This window comes from Gavialis gangeticus, unplaced genomic scaffold (genome assembly GCF_001723915.1).
Source record: "Gavialis gangeticus isolate Ggan-Ray unplaced genomic scaffold, GavGan_comp1, whole genome shotgun sequence".
NCBI classification, from domain to species: domain Eukaryota; kingdom Metazoa; phylum Chordata; order Crocodylia; family Gavialidae; genus Gavialis; species Gavialis gangeticus.
The window spans coordinates 45860717-45879937 of NW_017729000.1; the positions used below are offsets into that span (position 1 = coordinate 45860717).

At 47.6% G+C, this 19221-nt stretch overlaps 1 protein-coding gene across 2 annotated transcripts in view; it reads right to left on the minus strand.

Annotated features, from left to right (window-relative positions):
• Positions 1-435: 435 nt before the first annotated feature.
• RELL2 (RELT like 2) overlaps positions 436-19221 on the minus strand; it is a 25428-nt gene continuing 6642 nt past the window's right edge. Inside the window, exons 2-6 of one of the 2 annotated variants that reach the window (XM_019506580.1) lie at positions 17240-17305; positions 17082-17148; positions 16459-16647; positions 12479-13076; positions 436-2209 (exon numbers count right to left, since the gene is read on the minus strand). In XM_019506580.1, coding sequence (XP_019362125.1) covers positions 2159-2209; positions 12479-13076; positions 16459-16647; positions 17082-17148; positions 17240-17305 — 971 coding nt within the window. In that variant the 3' untranslated portion in view covers positions 436-2158. Of the gene's footprint in view, positions 2210-12478; positions 13077-16458; positions 16651-17081; positions 17149-17239; positions 17306-19221 lie in introns of both variants that reach the window. The other variant, XM_019506578.1, reaches the window with a different exon arrangement.

Genomic DNA, 19221 nt, shown 5'->3' on the forward strand with positions numbered 1-19221 from the left:
TAATAAAAGATATCACATCTACCCAAAGAACCTGGCCTGCCCATGTCCTTAGACCAATGCAGCTACAACCAAAAACCCTTGCTGAAGTCAAGGTATATTGTATCCACTGATTTCCACGGAGCCAATCTTCTCATCATAGAAGGCAGTCAGGTTGGGCAGGCATGACTTGTCCTTTGTAAATTCATGCTGACTTCCTAATCACCTTCTTCTCCAAGTGTGTAGAAATGGTAAAGACAGACATAGTACATGGTGTTGCTATCAAGGGCTGCAGTAGCTGTGCCTCACCCTGCTGGACTCAGCAGGAGCTGCTTCTGCAGAACAGCTGTTCTTCCATGGTCCCACTCCCTGCCCCCTGGGGGACTGGGTTCCTGAGAGTTTACCCTACTGCCAGGAGCTCAGACCCAGTTCCTGTGTCCAAATAAAACCAGTTCTGCATATGTTCAGCAGCTTTAATGGTTTTAGCTTGTCTATTTACAGTGCAGTTGAACACCAAAGCTACCAGCAGCTGCAGGGGAGGGCACCTGGGCCTCCCCAGTGACCATGTCATAACTGACTCTGAACTAGAATGTACAGGCTTAGAACTACAAGGGCAGCTGCTTCTATCTTGCTGGCTGCCAGAATCAGGCTCTGGCCCCTAGCTCCTAGCTAGTGTGGGAGAGAAGGCTGCTTAAAGTCAGAAGCCCTGCCTGTTTGCAAGCTGTTTCCCCTCTTGGAATCCCAGAGCAGGGCTTCCTCAACCTGCTCCCACCCAGGTATTAATGAGGTTCCCTGAGGTGGAGACACAGAGCTGGACTGCCCTAGGCAGAACCCTTGCAAGTTCCCATCTGTGTGAGTTGGCATCAAGGGGCAATGATTGCTGTTTAGAACAGGAAGAGTTGGAGGCCAGGTCACTGCAGTCCTTTGTTTTGAGCTGCTTCAGGACTGACTCAGCCCATCCTCAGCTTGTATGGTCCTGGGCAGGGCCCCTGTGGGAGGTGGTGATCTGTCTGGTTCTACTTGTTCTTGTGAGCACATGCAGAGGGTGTCTGCACAGCACAATGTAGGGCCATGAAGAGATCCCCAACCTACCCTGTTTGGGAGTTAGTTCCGGTACCAAAGCTAGATGAGCACAGCACTCCGCTAGCCTAATTAGCCCTGACTGAAAAAGCAGGATAAACGAGCTCATGTGGATTGCTGCACTAGAGCTAACCTGGGTGTCTTGCCATGGTGCTACGTTGTGCCACATAGCTATACCTACGCAGACAGACTAAGCCTGCCTGGGCTGCTTCAGCATGCCCAGCTTCACTGCCTTAACTTGAGCAGAAGCTGATCCCTATGCTCTGCCACAGCCATGTGTGTATACAGTCTGTGCCAGTAGCTGATTCACAGCATCTGGTCAGTTATAAACTGCATCTACACGTACCCTGCCATTAGCCCAGCTCTGTCCTACTTGGACTTGCTAGCTATGGGCAAGAGCATAGAACAGGGCAGTAACAGCTGGGCCAGGCTCTGGGCTGCTGGAGGTCATTTAGACACTAGCAGAAGCTGGGACAGAATACAGCTATTCCTTCATGGGGCCATCTCTGAATCTTAGAACTGCAGCTGACCTGAAGGAGCTGCCTGCATCCCAGCACCACAGCTGCAAGGTCAAGCAGGGCTGTTTTCCAGGGCCTATGACTGAGACAGTTGTTCAAGCACTAGTTGGCAAAGCAGAAGGCCCAAAGTGGCGCTGCACCCTCAGACCATGGCATGGATCTGAGCAGGCATCCTCCCTGGCTGCATGGGGAAGCTGCTATTGCCCTTGCAGTAGTAGAAGAGAAGCTACAGAGCTGGGACAGGCCCCAGTGCAGTAAGTCAGGATTATGCTGCTGGTATTATCCCAATGGTACCAGGCTGAAGGAAAGAGCTGAAGTTCTCCTTAAGGGGCTAATTTGGGGCCGAGAGACTGTGTCTCCATCTGCAGCTCCATGTGGTGCCTGTTGTGTAGTGGGGGCAGGGGTTGTAAGTCTCAGGTAACTTGTTGATGGTATGAATTTGTTGCCAAGTGCAGTCACTTGTTTATAAAGCAGCGCATCCTCACATCTCTGTGGCCGTGCCAAGCGCAGTTTAGCTTTCCTGGACTAAGGTTCACCATCACTGTTCCTTTTAAAGACCTGCTGCATCTTTGCCCTAGGCCATCTTAGGTTGTCTGCATCTCCACTTGGCATCTGGAGCCAGGAGCAGAGAGGAGCTGCAGAAGAAAGAAAAAATGAAACAAATGTAGGAAGTGTTAGCTGTGGAGACAAATTCCACTCTGCCTAGTGACCCACCGCACTACTGCCATCACGGCTGACAGCTGCGCTGTAAATTTTAATCAACCTGAGGAACCCCGAAGAGGCAGGTGTATTGTGACCTGCACAAGGGAGTGCCCAGGCTTTTGGCAGACAGCTGAAGGCTGGGGCATCCATGTGGATTCAGTTCCTGCCCAAGGCATGTGGTGACACTTCAGTTAATGAAGCAGAGGTGTAGTATGGAAAAAATGCATCTGGGGCCATTGTCTTTCACGCTTCCCCATCTCCCTCCTTCTCCTTCTCATCTCCTCCCCCTGTGGCTGGCCAGCACAGAAACAGGAGCAACACTTGGCACAAAGCATTCTGGGAATTGTAGTTCTCTAGTGGGAAGTAAAGGTTCCCATTGCTGGGGGAAAACCCATCCATTTTTTGCCCACCAAAGCCCATGTCCAAAAGGCAAAAAAATGCTGATTTCAGTGGCAAAAAATGGGGGTCAGTTTTCCTCTCAGAAGCAGCAAACTCCACTGCTTCTCTGCAAAACTAGGCTTCCCAGAATGCCTAGTGCTCCATTACACATATTGCTCACTAGGTCCTTCATGGGCCAGAAACTATAGACCAAGCAGGCAGAGGAAGGTAGGCAGTAGCCCCAGGGTGAGGCAGCCCCTTCTCAGGTGGTGCCCAGTGCATGTGCACCTCTCGCTTACCCCTTGTTACACTACTGAATGGCTGTGCCTTGTCATCCCTTTCATGGTCCACACATGCACCCATCTGGCTTCTGAAGGGTGATTCTCCAATGCAGTAGGGGGTGAGGGCGGTTCCATTACTATCAGAATAGTAGTAAATCTGGATGAGAGTCTGCCTAGGCTGACCTATTTCAGGTGGCCTTTCCTGTTCATTAAGAGACGTACATCTTTCTCAGAAGGGGCTTGATCCAGCTAAGCCCCAGCCTTGCAAACCACAACTTAGATGGCAGTAGGTTCCTGCTTAGGCTAGAACAGAAGAATCCACTGTCCCCACCCTCTGGGCTGCCTTCTTCCCAGCTGCACACACCAGCACTTTTGCTGACTCCACAATATGTATGAGCACGTCTGCTGGCAGAAGGGCAATGACTATGTCAAGGGTACAGCCCAAAGGGGTAGGAACCTGGGCAAGAAGGGGTGACAGACTGGGAAGGGCTCTGAAGCAAGTGACCTATCCAGACAGACACTAGTAAGGATCTGTAACAACGGTACCTACAGGGGGGCAGAGCCTCCATGTACTGGATAATTCCCATAGATGTGAGCTTCCCTTTGAGTAATGGTGTTCCCCAAAGCTGCCTTTTGCCTCCAAAGATGCCTCTGCATCATCCCCAATGCATACGCAGGCATGGGCCATGTTACCATGCTGGAGCAGCTGAAAGCCTGCTTTCTCAGACGTGCAGAGATCTTGAAGAAGGCAAGAGAAGCACACCCACTAGCATAAAAGCAGGAAGAAACCCTGCATCTGTTCTGCAGCATCAGGTCACTCCCACCCTGCTCCAATGACACCCATAGGAACTTTGCTCCAGCTATCACATATCAGTTGGCCTCTCCCAAGCCACTGACCTGTGTTCTTTCTGATTGTCTCCTGTGCGGAAAGGGCCTAATAGTTTTTGGATCCCTCTCAATGTGAAAGAGGAGATGGGGATGTTACAGGAAAAGAAACATATAGCCCACTTCCAGAAACTTGTATAATTCTTTCTTACTCTGCAGTGTACTTCTCACTTAGCATTCAGCCAGCAAAATCCATCCCTTGGCTTCTTGTTCCTTCCAAATCACCATGTCTAACCTTCCATTGAAAAGAAGTCACCTCTGAAGGGGAGCACATTAATTCAGCAGCAGCAGGTACAGTAGTCCAGCACAAGAATGGAGGAATGCTTCATCCTGCTGAAGGGGCAGGGATGGTTCTAGAGAATCAGAAGGAAGGGCTTGAAATGGATTTTCCTCCTGAGAAAAGTACTATGGGGTTCTTAATAATCACAGGAGCCTTATATTGACATTATACCTCTCCAAGCATGTGAAAAATAGTATGTTTAGGAACAGAGTGGCATCTACATCTACCCCAGGGCATTGGGGCCAGAGAGAATCATGCCCACAGAGGCAGCAACTCCAGTTCTTGCAAGGTGGGAATTCTTGGAAGGCTCTGTGAAGAAATCTCCCTCTGTCCCTGCTTGGGTCAATCCAGCTACACCCCTTTTTTTCAACTGCTTGCTCTTTGAGTTTAACCTGGCCAGCCAGGTGACCATGTGGGATAAATTCCTGAGGAGAGGAGGAGCTCTCTGCTTTTCCTCTGGTGGCATTTTGGAACAGGACACAAGCAACAGCCTCCAAAGATTCTCTGGATAAATCAGTAAGTAAAGACCTGAAAACTAGCTAGTAGATTAGAACTAAGTAATTCAGATGCATGTTAAAAGGGTCCCTGAACCCAGTATCTATAAGGCTCAACTGATTGTGGTTTGCTCAATATGTTTTTCTAATTCCTATGTTCTCTCTCCCCCCTCCCCCCCACCTCCCAATAAAGGTTTCAGGTTACAGCATGACTGGCTCTTTCACTGTAAGGGGCTGAAAAGGGGCCTTTTTACTCCCTGCAGAGCTTGGCTGTTTATTTTTATGCTACCTCAGTCATACTTGAGGTTACCCTGGGAAACTTCAGGCTGAAAGAGGCACCCAGAAATATTACCTGTGGACAAAGCACCCCCATGGCTTGCAGGGTCTATGCACCCCTAACTGAGACCAGTGCTCAGATGGTGGCAGTGTTACCCTAGGCTTTCGGGTGTTCTCCTGGAAGGGGCCAGCCAGCTGTAGGCTCCCCAGGGGAGACTCCTAAAGTAAGATTTTGGGCCTGGCACAGTGAGGCAGGTGGCTCAGCATAGTAACACCCCCTACTGGGCTGCCACAGGCTCTCACTCAAGTATTTGCAAGACTAGAGCCTGCCAGACCTATGATATCAGAAAACAGCCCACAAGATGGGCCTGGGTTAATCCCTCATCTCTGACGTCCATATTCACAAGAATGTATACACTTCTGCTTTAGTCCCTGTTGCTACTGGTAGCAAGTGGCATTTGTGTCACACAGACACTCCTGGGTCCTACACCACAGCACTCTGTTCCTGAGCGAAAGGAAGACAGAAATGTGACAGAAAAGAAAACCAAGTGTTTGACTCTTTCTGTGAAGAGAGAAGACGTGCTGAGGGACTCCACAGGTTGGGAGGGGAGAGGAGCACTTTCAGATCTGCAAAGAGATGCTCAGCAGGAATTACAGGGCATTGGATTTCATGAGCATCAGTAGGGCTGAGTGGATCACAGCCCAAAGTAGCCAGGTGTGCTGCTGGTCCAGACTGGCCAATAAATGCCAGTAGTGCTGGATAAGGCCCACACCTAAACTAATAAATAACTGATAATGCCCAGACCTTCCAAGCCATCTTACCTCAGAGAATCCCAAAGGGCCTTACAAGCAGCAGTTTATTGATCCTCAAAACAGCCTGGTGAGGTAGGTAAGGGATTAGGGAGTTGCAGAGCAGTTCAAGTATGGTGCTGACTTCCTAGCCTTACCTCATACTGAGGCGCTTCTGCTTCTTTGGACCTGGGGATATGCACCTTCAGCCTCAGCAAAGCACAAGGGGAGTGTAGTGGCAAGTGACTCCCACAGGCTGTAAGCCACAATGCTGCTTTGCCTTTTTTTGCAGAGCAGCTAAAGTGTAACGCTTCTCAGCCTACCTCCCCAGGGAGGCCAAGTCTCATACTCAGCCAGCCTGAGTAACGCAGAGTGCAAATCAACAGACTATTCCCACAAAGGGGGCAGGAAACATTGTACCATTGTATCCAAGGACTTTCCTTTGCAGGCTTCTCTAAGATCTGTGTGGTCTCCTGGCCATTAGCATGGAGGTCCTGCGCCTCCACACTTCATAGATTCATAGCTTCATAGACATTAGGGCTGAAAGGGACCTCAGAAGATCATCAAGTCCAGCCCCCTGCCCCAGGGGCAAGAAGTCAGCTGGGGTCATAGGATCCCAGCAAGATAAGCATCCAATTTTCTCTTGAAGGTGTTCAATGTAGGTGTTTGAACCACCTCCAGTGGCAGGCTATTCCAGATCTTGGGGGCTCGGACAGTAAAGAAATTCTTATGTCCAGCCTGAAACGGTCTTCCCAGATCCTTGTGGCCACTTCCAAGCCTCTCTACAGGGGCCCCCAGTAAGACTGAGATCAGGGTTCATGTGGTAGGGTGAGACAATAGAAGAGCAACTGCTGATAGGATTTGTGAAAGCTTACTTTCTAGAAGCCCCATGCTGCAGAAATCCTGCGCAGGTTATACACAAAATATGGAACAGGGTGGTTTGCCATACCTGGCCACAAGGGGCTGATAGCCCTTCCTCCTTCCACCACACAGTTCAGTCAAATGGGTCTCAAGAACAGAGCCTTGCTAGGAGCATCACTAGCGCTAGCCAGCGCAGGCCTGGGGGAGTGCCAGCTGTGCTTGATTCAGGAAAGGTGGAACTGCAAAGTGAACCAAATTCCTCATAGGGCTCCCCCTTGCAGCCCTGTTCCGTCCCCCAACACAGGTAAAGCTGAGCTTTCAAGGCAATAATGTTCTATTACTAGTAAGTGCACATAGATTCCTGGCCTGCATATGGATTGTGCAGTCTGTGGCAGATGGGGATTGAATGAAGAGAGGTTATCGTTGTAACCAGTCAGCACCATGGATAGGATATTGTTAAAGTCACTTGGTGAAGGGAGGGTAAAAGCAGAGAAACACTGATTCTGAGATCAAAGGTGAAAGCAGAGTTATGGGAGAGCTGTAACATCTGCAGACTCTATATACCATCCAAGATGCAAAATTCTGGTATCTTTAGAGCCTGCCCTGGGAGGTTGGTTGAAGCTGTCTGAGTTTGTTGTTCTATGTACTCAACAGGCCATGATTAGCTGGTCACTAAATAGGCTATGTGAGAAATTTCTAACCTGATGAGCTTCTGGCATGACATGATGGCTTTTCTGGAAATAAAAAGATAATAAAGAGGATCCTTGGCAACTTTAACATGAAGGCAAATTGAAGCCTGGACCCAAGAAGGGACCAGGTCTAGCGGGTTCTGCCTGAACATCTCTGTGGATCTCAGATGTTTCTAAGGGCTTGATGCCTGCATGTATTAGAAGGCTAGCCTTTACAAGAAATGCCCATAGCATGGTTTCATGAAGGAGAGAGAGACAGGGAGTGTAAGCCTGGGAATGCAAAAAATGAAGATCCAGATGAAAACTGCAATAAGGTGAAAAGGAGCCTGGAGTAGAACTATGATGACAACAGGAGTAGGTGGAGAATAATAAAATGTCCTGCTCTCCTTGCAGAACCCCTAGTGTCAACAGTGAAGCACCCAGAGCACATTGTCCAGACATATCCTCTACCCTGGTTTCTCTTTAGGCAGGAAAGCCACACACTTGAGAAAACAAGAGAAAATTACTGCTGTTAGAGCACCAACACAAGTACAGGGAGCTTGCTGGACATAGATCTCCCTCTGCCTCTGTGCCCTGGAAAAGAACAGCAGGCAGCATCCTTTCAGCACAAGAAGCCATTCCTAACACACTGACCCCAATACCATACTGTTCTCTTATGCCAGGGGAGGAGTTGGCTTTGGGGACTGATTTGTATGCAAGAGAGGGTGGGAAAGTCAAAAGCAAATGATAGAAGAGTAGCCACTTACTATTAAAAAAAGAGAAATAAACAACCTATCCCATTGGAAATGAGCTTCTGAAGCTAGGGAGATGGGCAGGAATTCAGCTACGATGAGATAGGTAAAAAGATAAAGAGCAAGAGGTAAATAATGTTTCTTGTCTTGATCTGTATACTTTCCTGCTTGCATGTCTGTTGCTGAACCATATACCCTACTCTCCTGCTTGCCTTGCTCTGACTCATTGAACCACATTGTTTAGATTGAAAGCTCTTTGGGACAGGGCTATGTCCTCCAATGTGTTTATGTAACACCCAGCAGAACAGAGCCTCAGCAACTAGCAATAACACCAACAACTCTGACGGTCCTGACTTTTTAGCATTCTATTTTTAACAAGAAGGTTATTTCCTTTTTTATAAGTACCTGATATTGCTAGCCATTGTTCTTTCTTAATATATTTTTGCCTGGCGCCTGCAAAGATTTTCTCCTTCACTACTGGAATACAGCCATCACTGGAAGAGGAACCTGTCAGCAGGATGGTGCTGAGCCATATAATAGCTCTACTGAGAGAACAAAGTGCCCCCACTCTAGATGAAACTGCCTAGCAATATGCCTACTATACTTTTATGAAACCTGTCCTGGGGCCCTCTAATGTCCGGAATGACAACATGCAACAGGGTTAACATGCTGCTCATTCCCCGTATGCTTAGTGGGTAAAAGGCCACTCTCCTTTCTTCCCCCCTTCCCTATCCTTTGAATTTAAATTACTATTTTCTATTAAGAATCCCTGCTCCCTGAAGGTCCTTTTATAGCATCAGATGAAGTAGGCTGTTGCTTACAAAAGCTTATGCCTCTCCGAATTATTCTTTAAGATGCCACAGCTCTGTCTTGTGCTAGTCATAGAATCACAGAAAAGTAGGGCTGGAAGGGACTGCCAGATTTTCTAGTCAAACCCCTGATCAAGACTAAATCATCCCTATCCAAACCACCACACACGTCCTTGTCTAACCTATTATTAACACTATGCAATCAACCCTGTAGCACAACTATACGGCCAATTTCCCAAAGACATCAAAAGCACCCTAACCTGCCACAGGAAACCAAATGGACAACACTGGTCCGGATTCCCCCCGTCTCCAAGGACCAGGGCTGCGGACAGGAAGGGGGAGGCGAGGCCAGGGCTGCTGGCCTCCACCCCCTCAGTCCCCAGGTTCAAGGCAGCACTCTACTGTGTGTGTCTGTCTGTGTAGGGCACTCTGATTGGTTGGTTCAGTCATCATTGTGATTGGCTGCCAAGACAACCAATCAGAGTGCAAATAAAGTGTGACAGACAGACAGACAGACAGACTAAGGCTTTTATTATATTAGACTAGAATATGGTTTGGAGGCTGGAGTAGGCCTGAGCATCTTTGCTGGTTCCAGATGACCCTTGCTGAAGGGGAGAAATATTCTGCCAGTATGTTCTGACAGAAGAATGTCTAAAAGGTGACTGGGAATTTCTTGTTTAACTCTGATAACCCCAGAACCAGTGTCTGAGAATTACTGAGCACTGTTGAAGTCATCTGGGGAGATTGCCAAAGGTATGTTTCCTCATTTAGATTTATAAAACCTGAGAAGCCTACTTCATGCTTGAGATGTTCCTGCCAATGATTTAAATAATCAGTATAAACAGGAAAAAGACAACAGCAGCCCCCCAAAAAGACTGCCCAGCACTAACAAAAAAAATGGATTATCCCAGTCTTTTGAGAAGCAACCTCATCCTTGAAAGCTCCCTTAAAAAGATCTGCCTTGTCCATGCCTCAGAGGTGGATAGGCTATTGTGACCTAGATTGGGAAGGAAGCAGTTTCCAAAGAAAAAGAATGAGGAATAAAGACTGAGTAATAAGATGACAAAAAATGAGCTAGGATTTCTAGTAGCCTCTATGTCTGCCTAAACTTCCTGAGGCAGTTAGGGCCCAAGAGAATACAGACACCAAGAAGACACTAATACCAGTCATGCAAAAGATGTCACAAAAAGTCACACTTCTGTATGGATGGCAGATCAGGTGATGGGTTTCTAGGTCTTGGCTGACTTGGTCCACATAACTCAGTAAGACTGTGATGCTAGTAGCCCCTGAAGGTATGATAGTTCCCACTGTTGAGGGAACCTATGAACCAGAGAGATACCAAGGTAAATCCACAGGTGGGTTTAGAGAATCACCCAAGCTGAGAAAAACTTGCAGATCATAAGGGCAAGCAATCCTTGAATGAAATGAAGGCACTTATCCCAGATAGCAGTATGGCCAAGTCTGAAGACTTCAGGACCATCCTCTTGATGGACCAGTATACATGAGATGTGGACAAGGGAATCAGTGAAACAGTCCCTGCTTAATATCATGGAAGATGGCAATTACCTAGAGAAAAGGCAGTTTGGCATGGCTAGTGCTGGAGGAGCCATATCTATGTCCAAGATTCCAATCAAAGTAATAAGAGTTCCAAAATAAATGATGCCCTAAATTGTACTTCTCATTGTCACCAAGCCCCAGGCCTACAGTTCAGGTACTGAGCTCTGAGGAAGGAGATCTTTAAGCAACTCATACTAAAAGGCCTTTTCCTAGAGGCAGTGGTTCTCAACCTTTTTAAATTCAAGGCACCCCTCCAAAAATGGCAGATCTTAATTTTCATTTGTCTTTTTTACTTATTTTGACCTTTTTCACTTGTTTTTGAATAATAGAGCAATTTTTCTGTTGCAAAAAAATAAGGAAGACCACAACATGTCAGAATGTTTTTAACACTATGAATTCCTACATGAAAACTCTGGGTTTATCTTGTGAATCATGTTTGTACCCCATGGCACACTCAGAAGGGTCTCAAGGCACTCCAGAATGCCAGGGCACCCTGGTTGACAGTCACTGTGCTAAGGTGACTGAGCCCAGTGGAGTCAATATCAGAACACAAAGTATTATTGCAGTGAAGATCCTCAAGTCTGAGGCAGAAGAAGAAGGTCTCCCATAGTGAAGATATTCTGGGTGTGAAAACTAGTATAGTCCATACAGTCATGATTTCAAGATAGGTTCTTTGACTTATTCATTCACTTGTTCCTGAGCTCCAAGGAAAAAATGCATTGCTGGGAATCAGCATCCCTGGAAACTCAGTAGACTTCTGCATGGACTCTTTTTCTCTGCCAGTCCAGTGGTTGCTGGTAGAGCCAGCTTCCTCCCCATTCTTGTTATCAATTTTTCAAATGTGACTGAGAGGTCTTAGCCTGTACTTCCCCCAAAATACTCTAAGTGCTCACAGTCCATACCTACCATCTTAAAATCCAATACAGTGCTGGGTATCAAATTTAACTTAGGCCCTCAAAGAGAGAAGCAGCAGTCTGAGCTGAGCAGGCCAGAAGGCAACATCAGGCTGAGCTGCTCCTGGGACATCTTGGAGGTAAGGGCAGGAGCTATGGGGATGGTTTGGAGGCTCCTGGTCCTGGGCATGACCTGAAACCGCACCCTGCCAGGGAAGGGTGGTCTGGTGAGGCTCCTAGTGGCATGCAAGTCCCCAGGAAATGCCAAGCCAGTTAACCCCCCCCGGTGAAAAGTGAGGAGGAGTGCCTTATAACCCTAGTCCCTGCCTATGGGTGGGCTACCAACACTGGAAGGGAGTGGGGCAAGGCAAGCCCAGTTTTGGGGCCGCCTGAGCCCAGTGTAAGGGCCAGGCATAGCAGCAGCTACCTGAGCCTATAGGGTGGAAGACCCTGGGAGTGTGAAGCGGCCTAGTGAGGGACAGAAGGCCCAGTGAGGGGCTGAGTGTGTAGAGCAACCCAGTCAAGAGTGGTAAAGATGAGTGGCCCTAGTGAGGGGAAGAACTACTGACTTGGGGAAATAGATGTATCAGATGGGACAATATGGAAATACCGGCTGTGACAGAAATACTGGAATTGACAATATGGAAATACTGGATGTGACATTGAAACAGCTGCGAGGCATGGGACACATGTAAAGAGAGGTCGGAGAGTGTACTTAGGACCCTGTTATCAAGAGGTTGAACAACGGGCAGCCTCCCGCCTTAGAAATAACATTCATATTATTTTCATCAAGGTGTGGCAGGTGAGTGAGGTTGGGGTTTGCCCAGAACAGGTGGGCGGCTGGCATTGGGACATGGCCTTGAAATGCCATCCTGTTACAGGGTGGTTGCAGCCAGCTTTCATGAAGCATGATTCTGAATGTCATTTCAGTGTCTGGAGTAGGGAGATCCACTCCTGGTCTCTGAAATCCCTTTGCAAAGGAGACCTGAGCAATCATCTCAAGCTTAACCCTTCAGCTGCTTATCCTCCACTGCAGTGTTGCCCTAGGGTTTACTCAGTGGGTTTGGGGCTTACAGCTCCCAGTCCATGAAGCAGCATCCAAAACCTCCAGGACTTGCCTATGCAATGCAGACCCCTCTCTACCAGAACTTTTGGTTCCCTCCCATTATCTTCCAAGTTTTGACCTCTGTTCCCTAATGACGTGCTGAAAAGCAGCAGTCCCTGGGTGCATTTTGTGTGCCCTGCTCAGAGGACAAGGAAAGAGCAAAGGGAATCCTACCTGTTGCCCTATGTCCTCCATTTTGGTTTCTTTCCTGTTGGCATCTCCGTTTCCAGACACATCTGCTCTAGGTCTTTCTTGCGGACCATGGGCTCCTTTAATTTCTGATGTCTGATTACCTGCCCCTTGTGTAGTGCTCTCCTGAAGGGCAGTGTTTCTTTTGTCCCACTTCACCAACTCTTTCCTGTCTCCTGGGTCTCCAGCATTCTGCTTTCCAGGAACCCGAAGGCCCTCATGCTTCTTTTGGTCACTTTCATTCTTGGGGGCAATGTTTTGGAGACTAACATCCTTCAGTGAGCCAGACTTACTAGCACCCTTTCCCTCTGGTCCATTTTTGTGAGCATCCAAGTTGGCTGGTGCATCTGTAGAACCCTGGCCTTGGCCTGGGGCATTTGAATAACCTTCCTCTTGGACTCCTCCAATTTGTACATCGTCCACTTGAACAATTCCACTTTGAGGACCCTCCTGTTGGAGCTTTTCACCACTGCAGGCCTTACATTCTAAGTCATCAGGACTAGGGCCCTTGCTGCCATCAGGAAGGGGCTCATCCTGCTGCTCCTGGAAACTGGACTTCTTCTCAATATGGGTAACCCGAAACCTAGCAAAGAAAAAATCAGGTCAGACATAGGGATGAATATTTTCCTTCATCTCATCTAGACCTTCAGAGTATACAGGCTGACCTCTAGCCCCTGGCCCTTCATTTTCCCTCCATTGGCAAGCTGATGCTCTTTTCTTCTGGTTAGCTACTCACCATTCATAAGTTGAGCCTGACCCCTGCAATTTTTATATCATCTCTCAAACTGAATCTTGATCTCTTGTCAACTCATACACCATACTGCTGCTATCCTCTGAGATTTTAAAGCAAAGTCTTCTGCATGCCATTACTAACATTTGACTTGCCTGTGCTGTATGATCTTGAACGTGTGACTCCCCTCCAACCTCTCCCTGTCACATTTTGGTGTGTGGACAATTGATCTCCAAGCCTCACCAAGCAAACATTTTAAGCTAACACTAACCATTACTTCTCCCTCTCCAGCATTCAGGTGACAATCCTATTTTCCCTCGCTCTCAAGCCTTCTGCATGTCTTGCTGATCTCTCCCTTGACTGCATGCCCTTTTGCTTGCCCCTGATCTCACCCCATTCTTTGCACACATTTCTTTTCATGCTTTGCAGAATGGCACCTGCTGTCATATTTCTTCTACTAGGTGACCAGAAAGCCGAGACAGGCTGAGACAGCAGTCACCAGTTTTGACCTGGTAGAGAAAGAAGAAGCCAGAAGTGATCATCCTCCAAAAAGAGGGTACAGTTGGGACTAGGCATCTTGCTATGGTTTCAGATGTGTAATTTAAACTGAAAGTTGTACTCATTCAGCCCGCCTGTAAATGGGTGCCTGGTCATTTGGGCTGGGGAATCAAGGCAACCAGATATGATGCTAGTCACTTCAATCTCTTGTGTGTCTTTGGCTACAGAAACTGCCACTTCGTAGCCATGCTTGCCCAATGGGCTGCCTAGGTTCAAGAGGACCTTTGACCTCTTGGCTAAGCCCTGTAGGGAGGCTCAGTGTGTATGTCTCCATCTTTGCACTCCTCACACCTGTTAGTATGAAAAATGGTTCATTACCTTTCACACTGAGACTCATGGAAAAGTGACTGGGAAAATGCTCTATGATTGTGTAAGGGTGTTCAGTACCTAATGTGACTACATCACAGTGAACAGGTATTTTCTCTAGCAAAAAAAAAGAGCAGTAGTCTCTGCCAGCTATAGGTGAATGAACCTACCCTGCAGGGCTTAGCCCAGCACTGTGTGCCTCTCCTTGACAGAGCCATTCATTCATTCCTGGGCTTGCTTCACTCTGCCTATTGCCATTGTCACTGCAGGTCACTGGTAATTTATATGCAGATCCTGCAGTAGGAATGCTCCACCTCTAACATTGTAGGAGGTACTGATACCAACAACTGATCTCAGATTACTGGCCCTGCCTGTCAACAAAAGCCCTACTCATGCACTGTTGTCACAGTGGGTTCTTCAAAGGATGTACACTGAACATACCCTAGTAATCCCACTCACAAGAGCATGCTTCTCTCAGTCAACAGGATAGATTGAGAAAATAGGTGGGAACTGCCTGCTTTTTCTCTAGGAGAGGAATCAGCATCTGCTTTGCTTTGCCTAGAAAGCAAAGAGCTGGTAAAGGAAGTGTTTGCTCTGTATATGTAATCTATGCAGAAGTAGGCAATTTGGGGCTGGAAAATTTGACTGGGAGCCAAGAGACCTGAGCCATCTTGTTTGTTCTGATCCAGTAGGACTTGTGCAAGTCATCATCCTCTGTGTCAGTTGGTGATGCGTAGAGGGTGCATGCGGGTGCATGTGCACCCCTGAGAGCACTGGTGCACCCCCTGACAGCCAGCGTTCCCTGCTTAGGTGACAAGAAGGGCAGGGCAGGTGAGAGTGCTGGTCCCCGCCCCCTCCAGAGCACCAGCCTGGGAGTGGGGGCACCAGGAGAAGTGATTCCTGTGGTCCCTCTGCAGCCAATCACCCGGGGGGGAGTGGGGGGGACAGGGGGATTCCCCCACGGCCAATTGTGCCAACCTGGAAGTGTCAGTGTGATTGGGTGCAGGGGACCCCCCCATCCCCCATCTGGTTGCTGACTGGCCACGGGGGGGGGAGGGGGGGGCAAGTGCCCTCCCTGACTCAAGAGGCACCAGTCACCCATACTGTGTTTCATTATCTGTGAAATGAAGGTGTTAAAACTGCCCAGAGGTCAATCATTAAGACACCAATGGTGCCCAATCTGATGCCAGCATTTCTTCAGCGAACAAGGTGTAGTAATGTGTAGCCATAGACAATTCAAGGGACAGGAGTCATTTAGATATGGGGATACACTATCTGAACCACAAAAGGAAATAACAAAGTATGACAATGTTGCAGAATTTAAATTAATATGAAAAGTCAGAACTCCTTGATGTAGAAGCAGATGCACAAAGAGATAAAAGATAGCTATAAATATCCATGGATAACTACTTCATTAAAGAAATTCAGGATGAATGTTACTAAAAAACAGCAAGACTTGTATAGTTCCAATTATACGCCTCTGATTGAAAGACTCAAAATAGATTTAGACAATTGGTCAAAATATGAAATGTTGTGGTCATTTAAAATTGCACTGGGTAAAGATAAAGCAAACATTCTGTCCAACAGTCAAACTTAATGTATTACTATGGCTAAAGAGATATTTTAGGTCCAATTCAATATATAATTACCATTTTACAAAAACAGCAACGAAAATTTGGGGAAAAAAGATGCTTACTTAGAAATTTGGTAGAAATTTTTGGAACTTGCTAAAAAAAGAAACTTCTCCTGCCTCCAAAAGATAAAATTTGAGAAACTTTTTGAATATTGAAGAAAAGTGCATGTTTTATGAGCTAACACTTAAGAACACATTTAAAATTTTAAAGCAGAGATAAGCAGAAGATAGTAAGATTTGTATTATGCAGAGTTCTGAGAAAAAAGAGGGAGGGTGAATTATTATACAGAGATGAAGAAACACAAAAGCTTAACATTGACTGAAGCTTAAAGGAACTGTCAGAGGCTAAAAGGAAGAGAAGAAAAGAACACAAGTGTCCTGCATACATTGACTTGGGTCATCTTGAGCACAGTTGATAGAAAATAAATATCTGTCTTTATGTATGTTTTAGGGGACTGGATATACTTTAAATTTTAAATTTGTTATTTGATAAGTTGGATTAATTAATAAAGTAAAAAAAAGATTTTGGGATAGTAGTTGCTTGTCTCCTAGCATTAGTATTGCTGGAGTAACGGTAAGGAGGAACTAGAGAGCTCCTTGGGGCAAGGAAAAGCAGGGAGAAGAGGAAGAAAGGCACAGGGACCATGAGATCAAAAATGGCTTCAGTAGAGAGGCCACTCCCTTCTACAACAAATGCAAGGCCAACAGGAAATGCTTTGGTAGGGATCTGCTAAATACCTGCCGACTGAGAAGACAGTTGTCTCCCCAGGATGCATCCTGGCTTTGCCCTCCTTGGATCTGCCCTGGCGATGCACAGCATGCCTCTTCTTCTTGCTGCAGTGAATACACGGGGCCTGTGTGGAGCCCAGGTGCACTGTGTGGTGATGTGGCGGGCCCCCATCCTGGCTATTACGATGAGGACAAAGACTGCTGTAGGAGAGGAAACAGAGACGATCAGTTCCTTATAAATGGGGGAGGTCAGCCATCATGTTGGCCCACCTTCAAGTCTCTGTACTCAGAGAAGAAAGAGTTCTTGAGGAAATTAATGGAATTAGAGCAGAATTGCTCACAGGGTTGAAGGCAAGAAAAGGATGTACCATCCTGACTGAAGGAGAGTGGTCACACAATGACAGAAAATTGAGATCCCCATGAACTTGGGGTCTCAGCTTCTTCACAGGTGAGCCATAAGAGCCCAGCTTCACCTTGTCCTCCTAAGCTTTCCAGGTAGCTGTTGAGACCAAGTGGGATTGGATTAGGGGCCTGAGTGCACTCAGACAGTCTCAGGATTGGAATGCTACCCATGGCACTGCTGATCCCTTCACTGCTGCAAAAGCTGAGGAATGGTGGACGATCCCCCTCACCTGGGCACTGGCACATGGACATCCCCTTCACTGTCCCCCAGCATTTCCTTCAGGGCTTCCACATTTGCTGGCAATGAGAAGAAACAGAAAATATATCCAGCCAGAACAGTCCAGTGCTCAAAAATACCCCCCAGAGGCAGGCCCAATGAAATACCCACCTTCATTCTGAATGATGCATCTCACAATCTTCTCTACTGTGTCCTCATTCAGCTCCTCCTCTTCATCTGAAAGGAGAAAATATGGCAGCGAGGAAAGACATTTATGTGCTCCCCTGGCAGGGAGGTCATCCATAGACAGTCCCAACTACTGGAGAACAAAAGTAACCAAGAGTAAACCAAGCACCTTTATTCTATATAGGGAAAGCCCTGAAAAGCAACTGTACCCTGTAGCCATGCTTAGGAGACGCACCAAGTGTCTGGGCTTTCCCTTCCATCATCAAGCCTCATCTCTAGAGGCAACAGGAAATTATGCTGTGGTGTTTTCCCTCCATTAGCAGAATTGTCTCATGCCCTGGGAGAATAGGTTTACCCTTCCACACAGGGAATTAGTGAGACCTCATGAACAAAAGACCCCCACAGTGGTGGGGGGTCTTGAAAAAGGACTGTCATAGAATCCAAGAAAAAATCTAATAAAATAAAAGTCTTTGTCTGTCTGTGTGTCTGTCCATCTGTAATGCTGTTGGGCAGCTGTGTATGCACCACCAAGAGGGTGGGCAGCGATTGACTGCATGGGCCTGGGCTGCACAGGCCCAAGCTTGTGCTGCTGCTGGGGAATTTTGTGGTGGCGAATATGCCCCAGCCACCCAAGCAGTGGGGTTTCCTCCCAGCTGAGGGATCATGGTGGGGGTGCCCACACACTGCCTGGCCCCAATACCCCCCAGAACAGCTGGTAGGGATGGGGAGGTGGCAGGCAGGGAGAGAGGAGGGAGGCAAGGGCCAGACCCAGAGCGGGGCCAGACCCAGAGCGGCAATGAGGGAGGAGTTGAGTGGGGCCACACCCAGAGAGGCGATGGGGGGTGGAGGTAGAGAGGGGCCGGACCCGGAGCAGCGGTGGGGTGGGGCAGAGTACGGCCGGACCTGGAGCAACGGGGTGGAGGTGGAGTTGAGTGGGGCTGGACCCAGAGCAGTAGGGGGCAGGGGCGTGGGGCCGGATGCAGGGCTCCGTCCCCACCCACCTGCCCCCACCCCCCGTCATTCTTGATGGGCAATTTGCTAGTATTTGTAATAAAGTCTCATAACGTAGGATTTCTAGACCACAGTGACAAACATGCTTCATTGTTAGGAATGCTTCTGGCTGGGCAGTGCATCGTGGAGTGGTGGAAAGCAGCAGCAGTGCATCAGCAAGAAGGCTGCTCCTTTTATTAGGGGAAATACTGGTGTCAGAGGCTTTGAGAAAGCATACACTAAGACTGAAAATACGGTTTACATGAACCACACATCATAGGAAACCTTGCATTTTCCTGAGGCAACGTTCCTTTGGGCCCTGGAGGTGAGATGAGGGGCATGAAGCCAGTCTACAAGGAAGATTCTGCAAGGCTCCTATAGGGGTTCCAGACAACTTTCCTAAGTAATTTAAAAACTGATCTCCACCAGAAAGTGTTGACCCCAAGTGTCCTCTTCCATCTGAACCAGTGATATCTAAAATGAAGTCTTTTCAGTGGTTACAGGTGCAGAGTCCAATCTTGCACATCTGGAAGCTAATAGGAAGATTCCTATTGATATCACTGAGCCTTGGATTGAACTCTGTGGTAATGGAGTACAGAGCTTATAATTTCTGGGAAGCTCAAATATATTTCCACGAGTGGAACTGAGAGCTGCTAAAGCCCTGAGTCCTATCTAAGGGTTCTGGGAAGGCCCAAGTTGCACCTGTATTTGTGAATGCCAGGCATTTGTGAGAGCCACATTTGCTCCAAGGAAGCTGTGAGTTCTGCCAATCAGAATTACAACTCAGTGTCAGAGGCTGTAGCTTTTGGAGCCCTGCTCTTAAACTGCAGAGTTCAGTAGTTACACAACTGCCATTTTGAGTTATGAAAGTTACAGAGAAAAGAGGCAGCTATTCCTTTGCAGTAAAAGCTGAAGAAGCTAGTAAACAACAAAGGCAGTTAAGATATAGCTAAAGAAAGTCATGTCAGTTAGAAGAG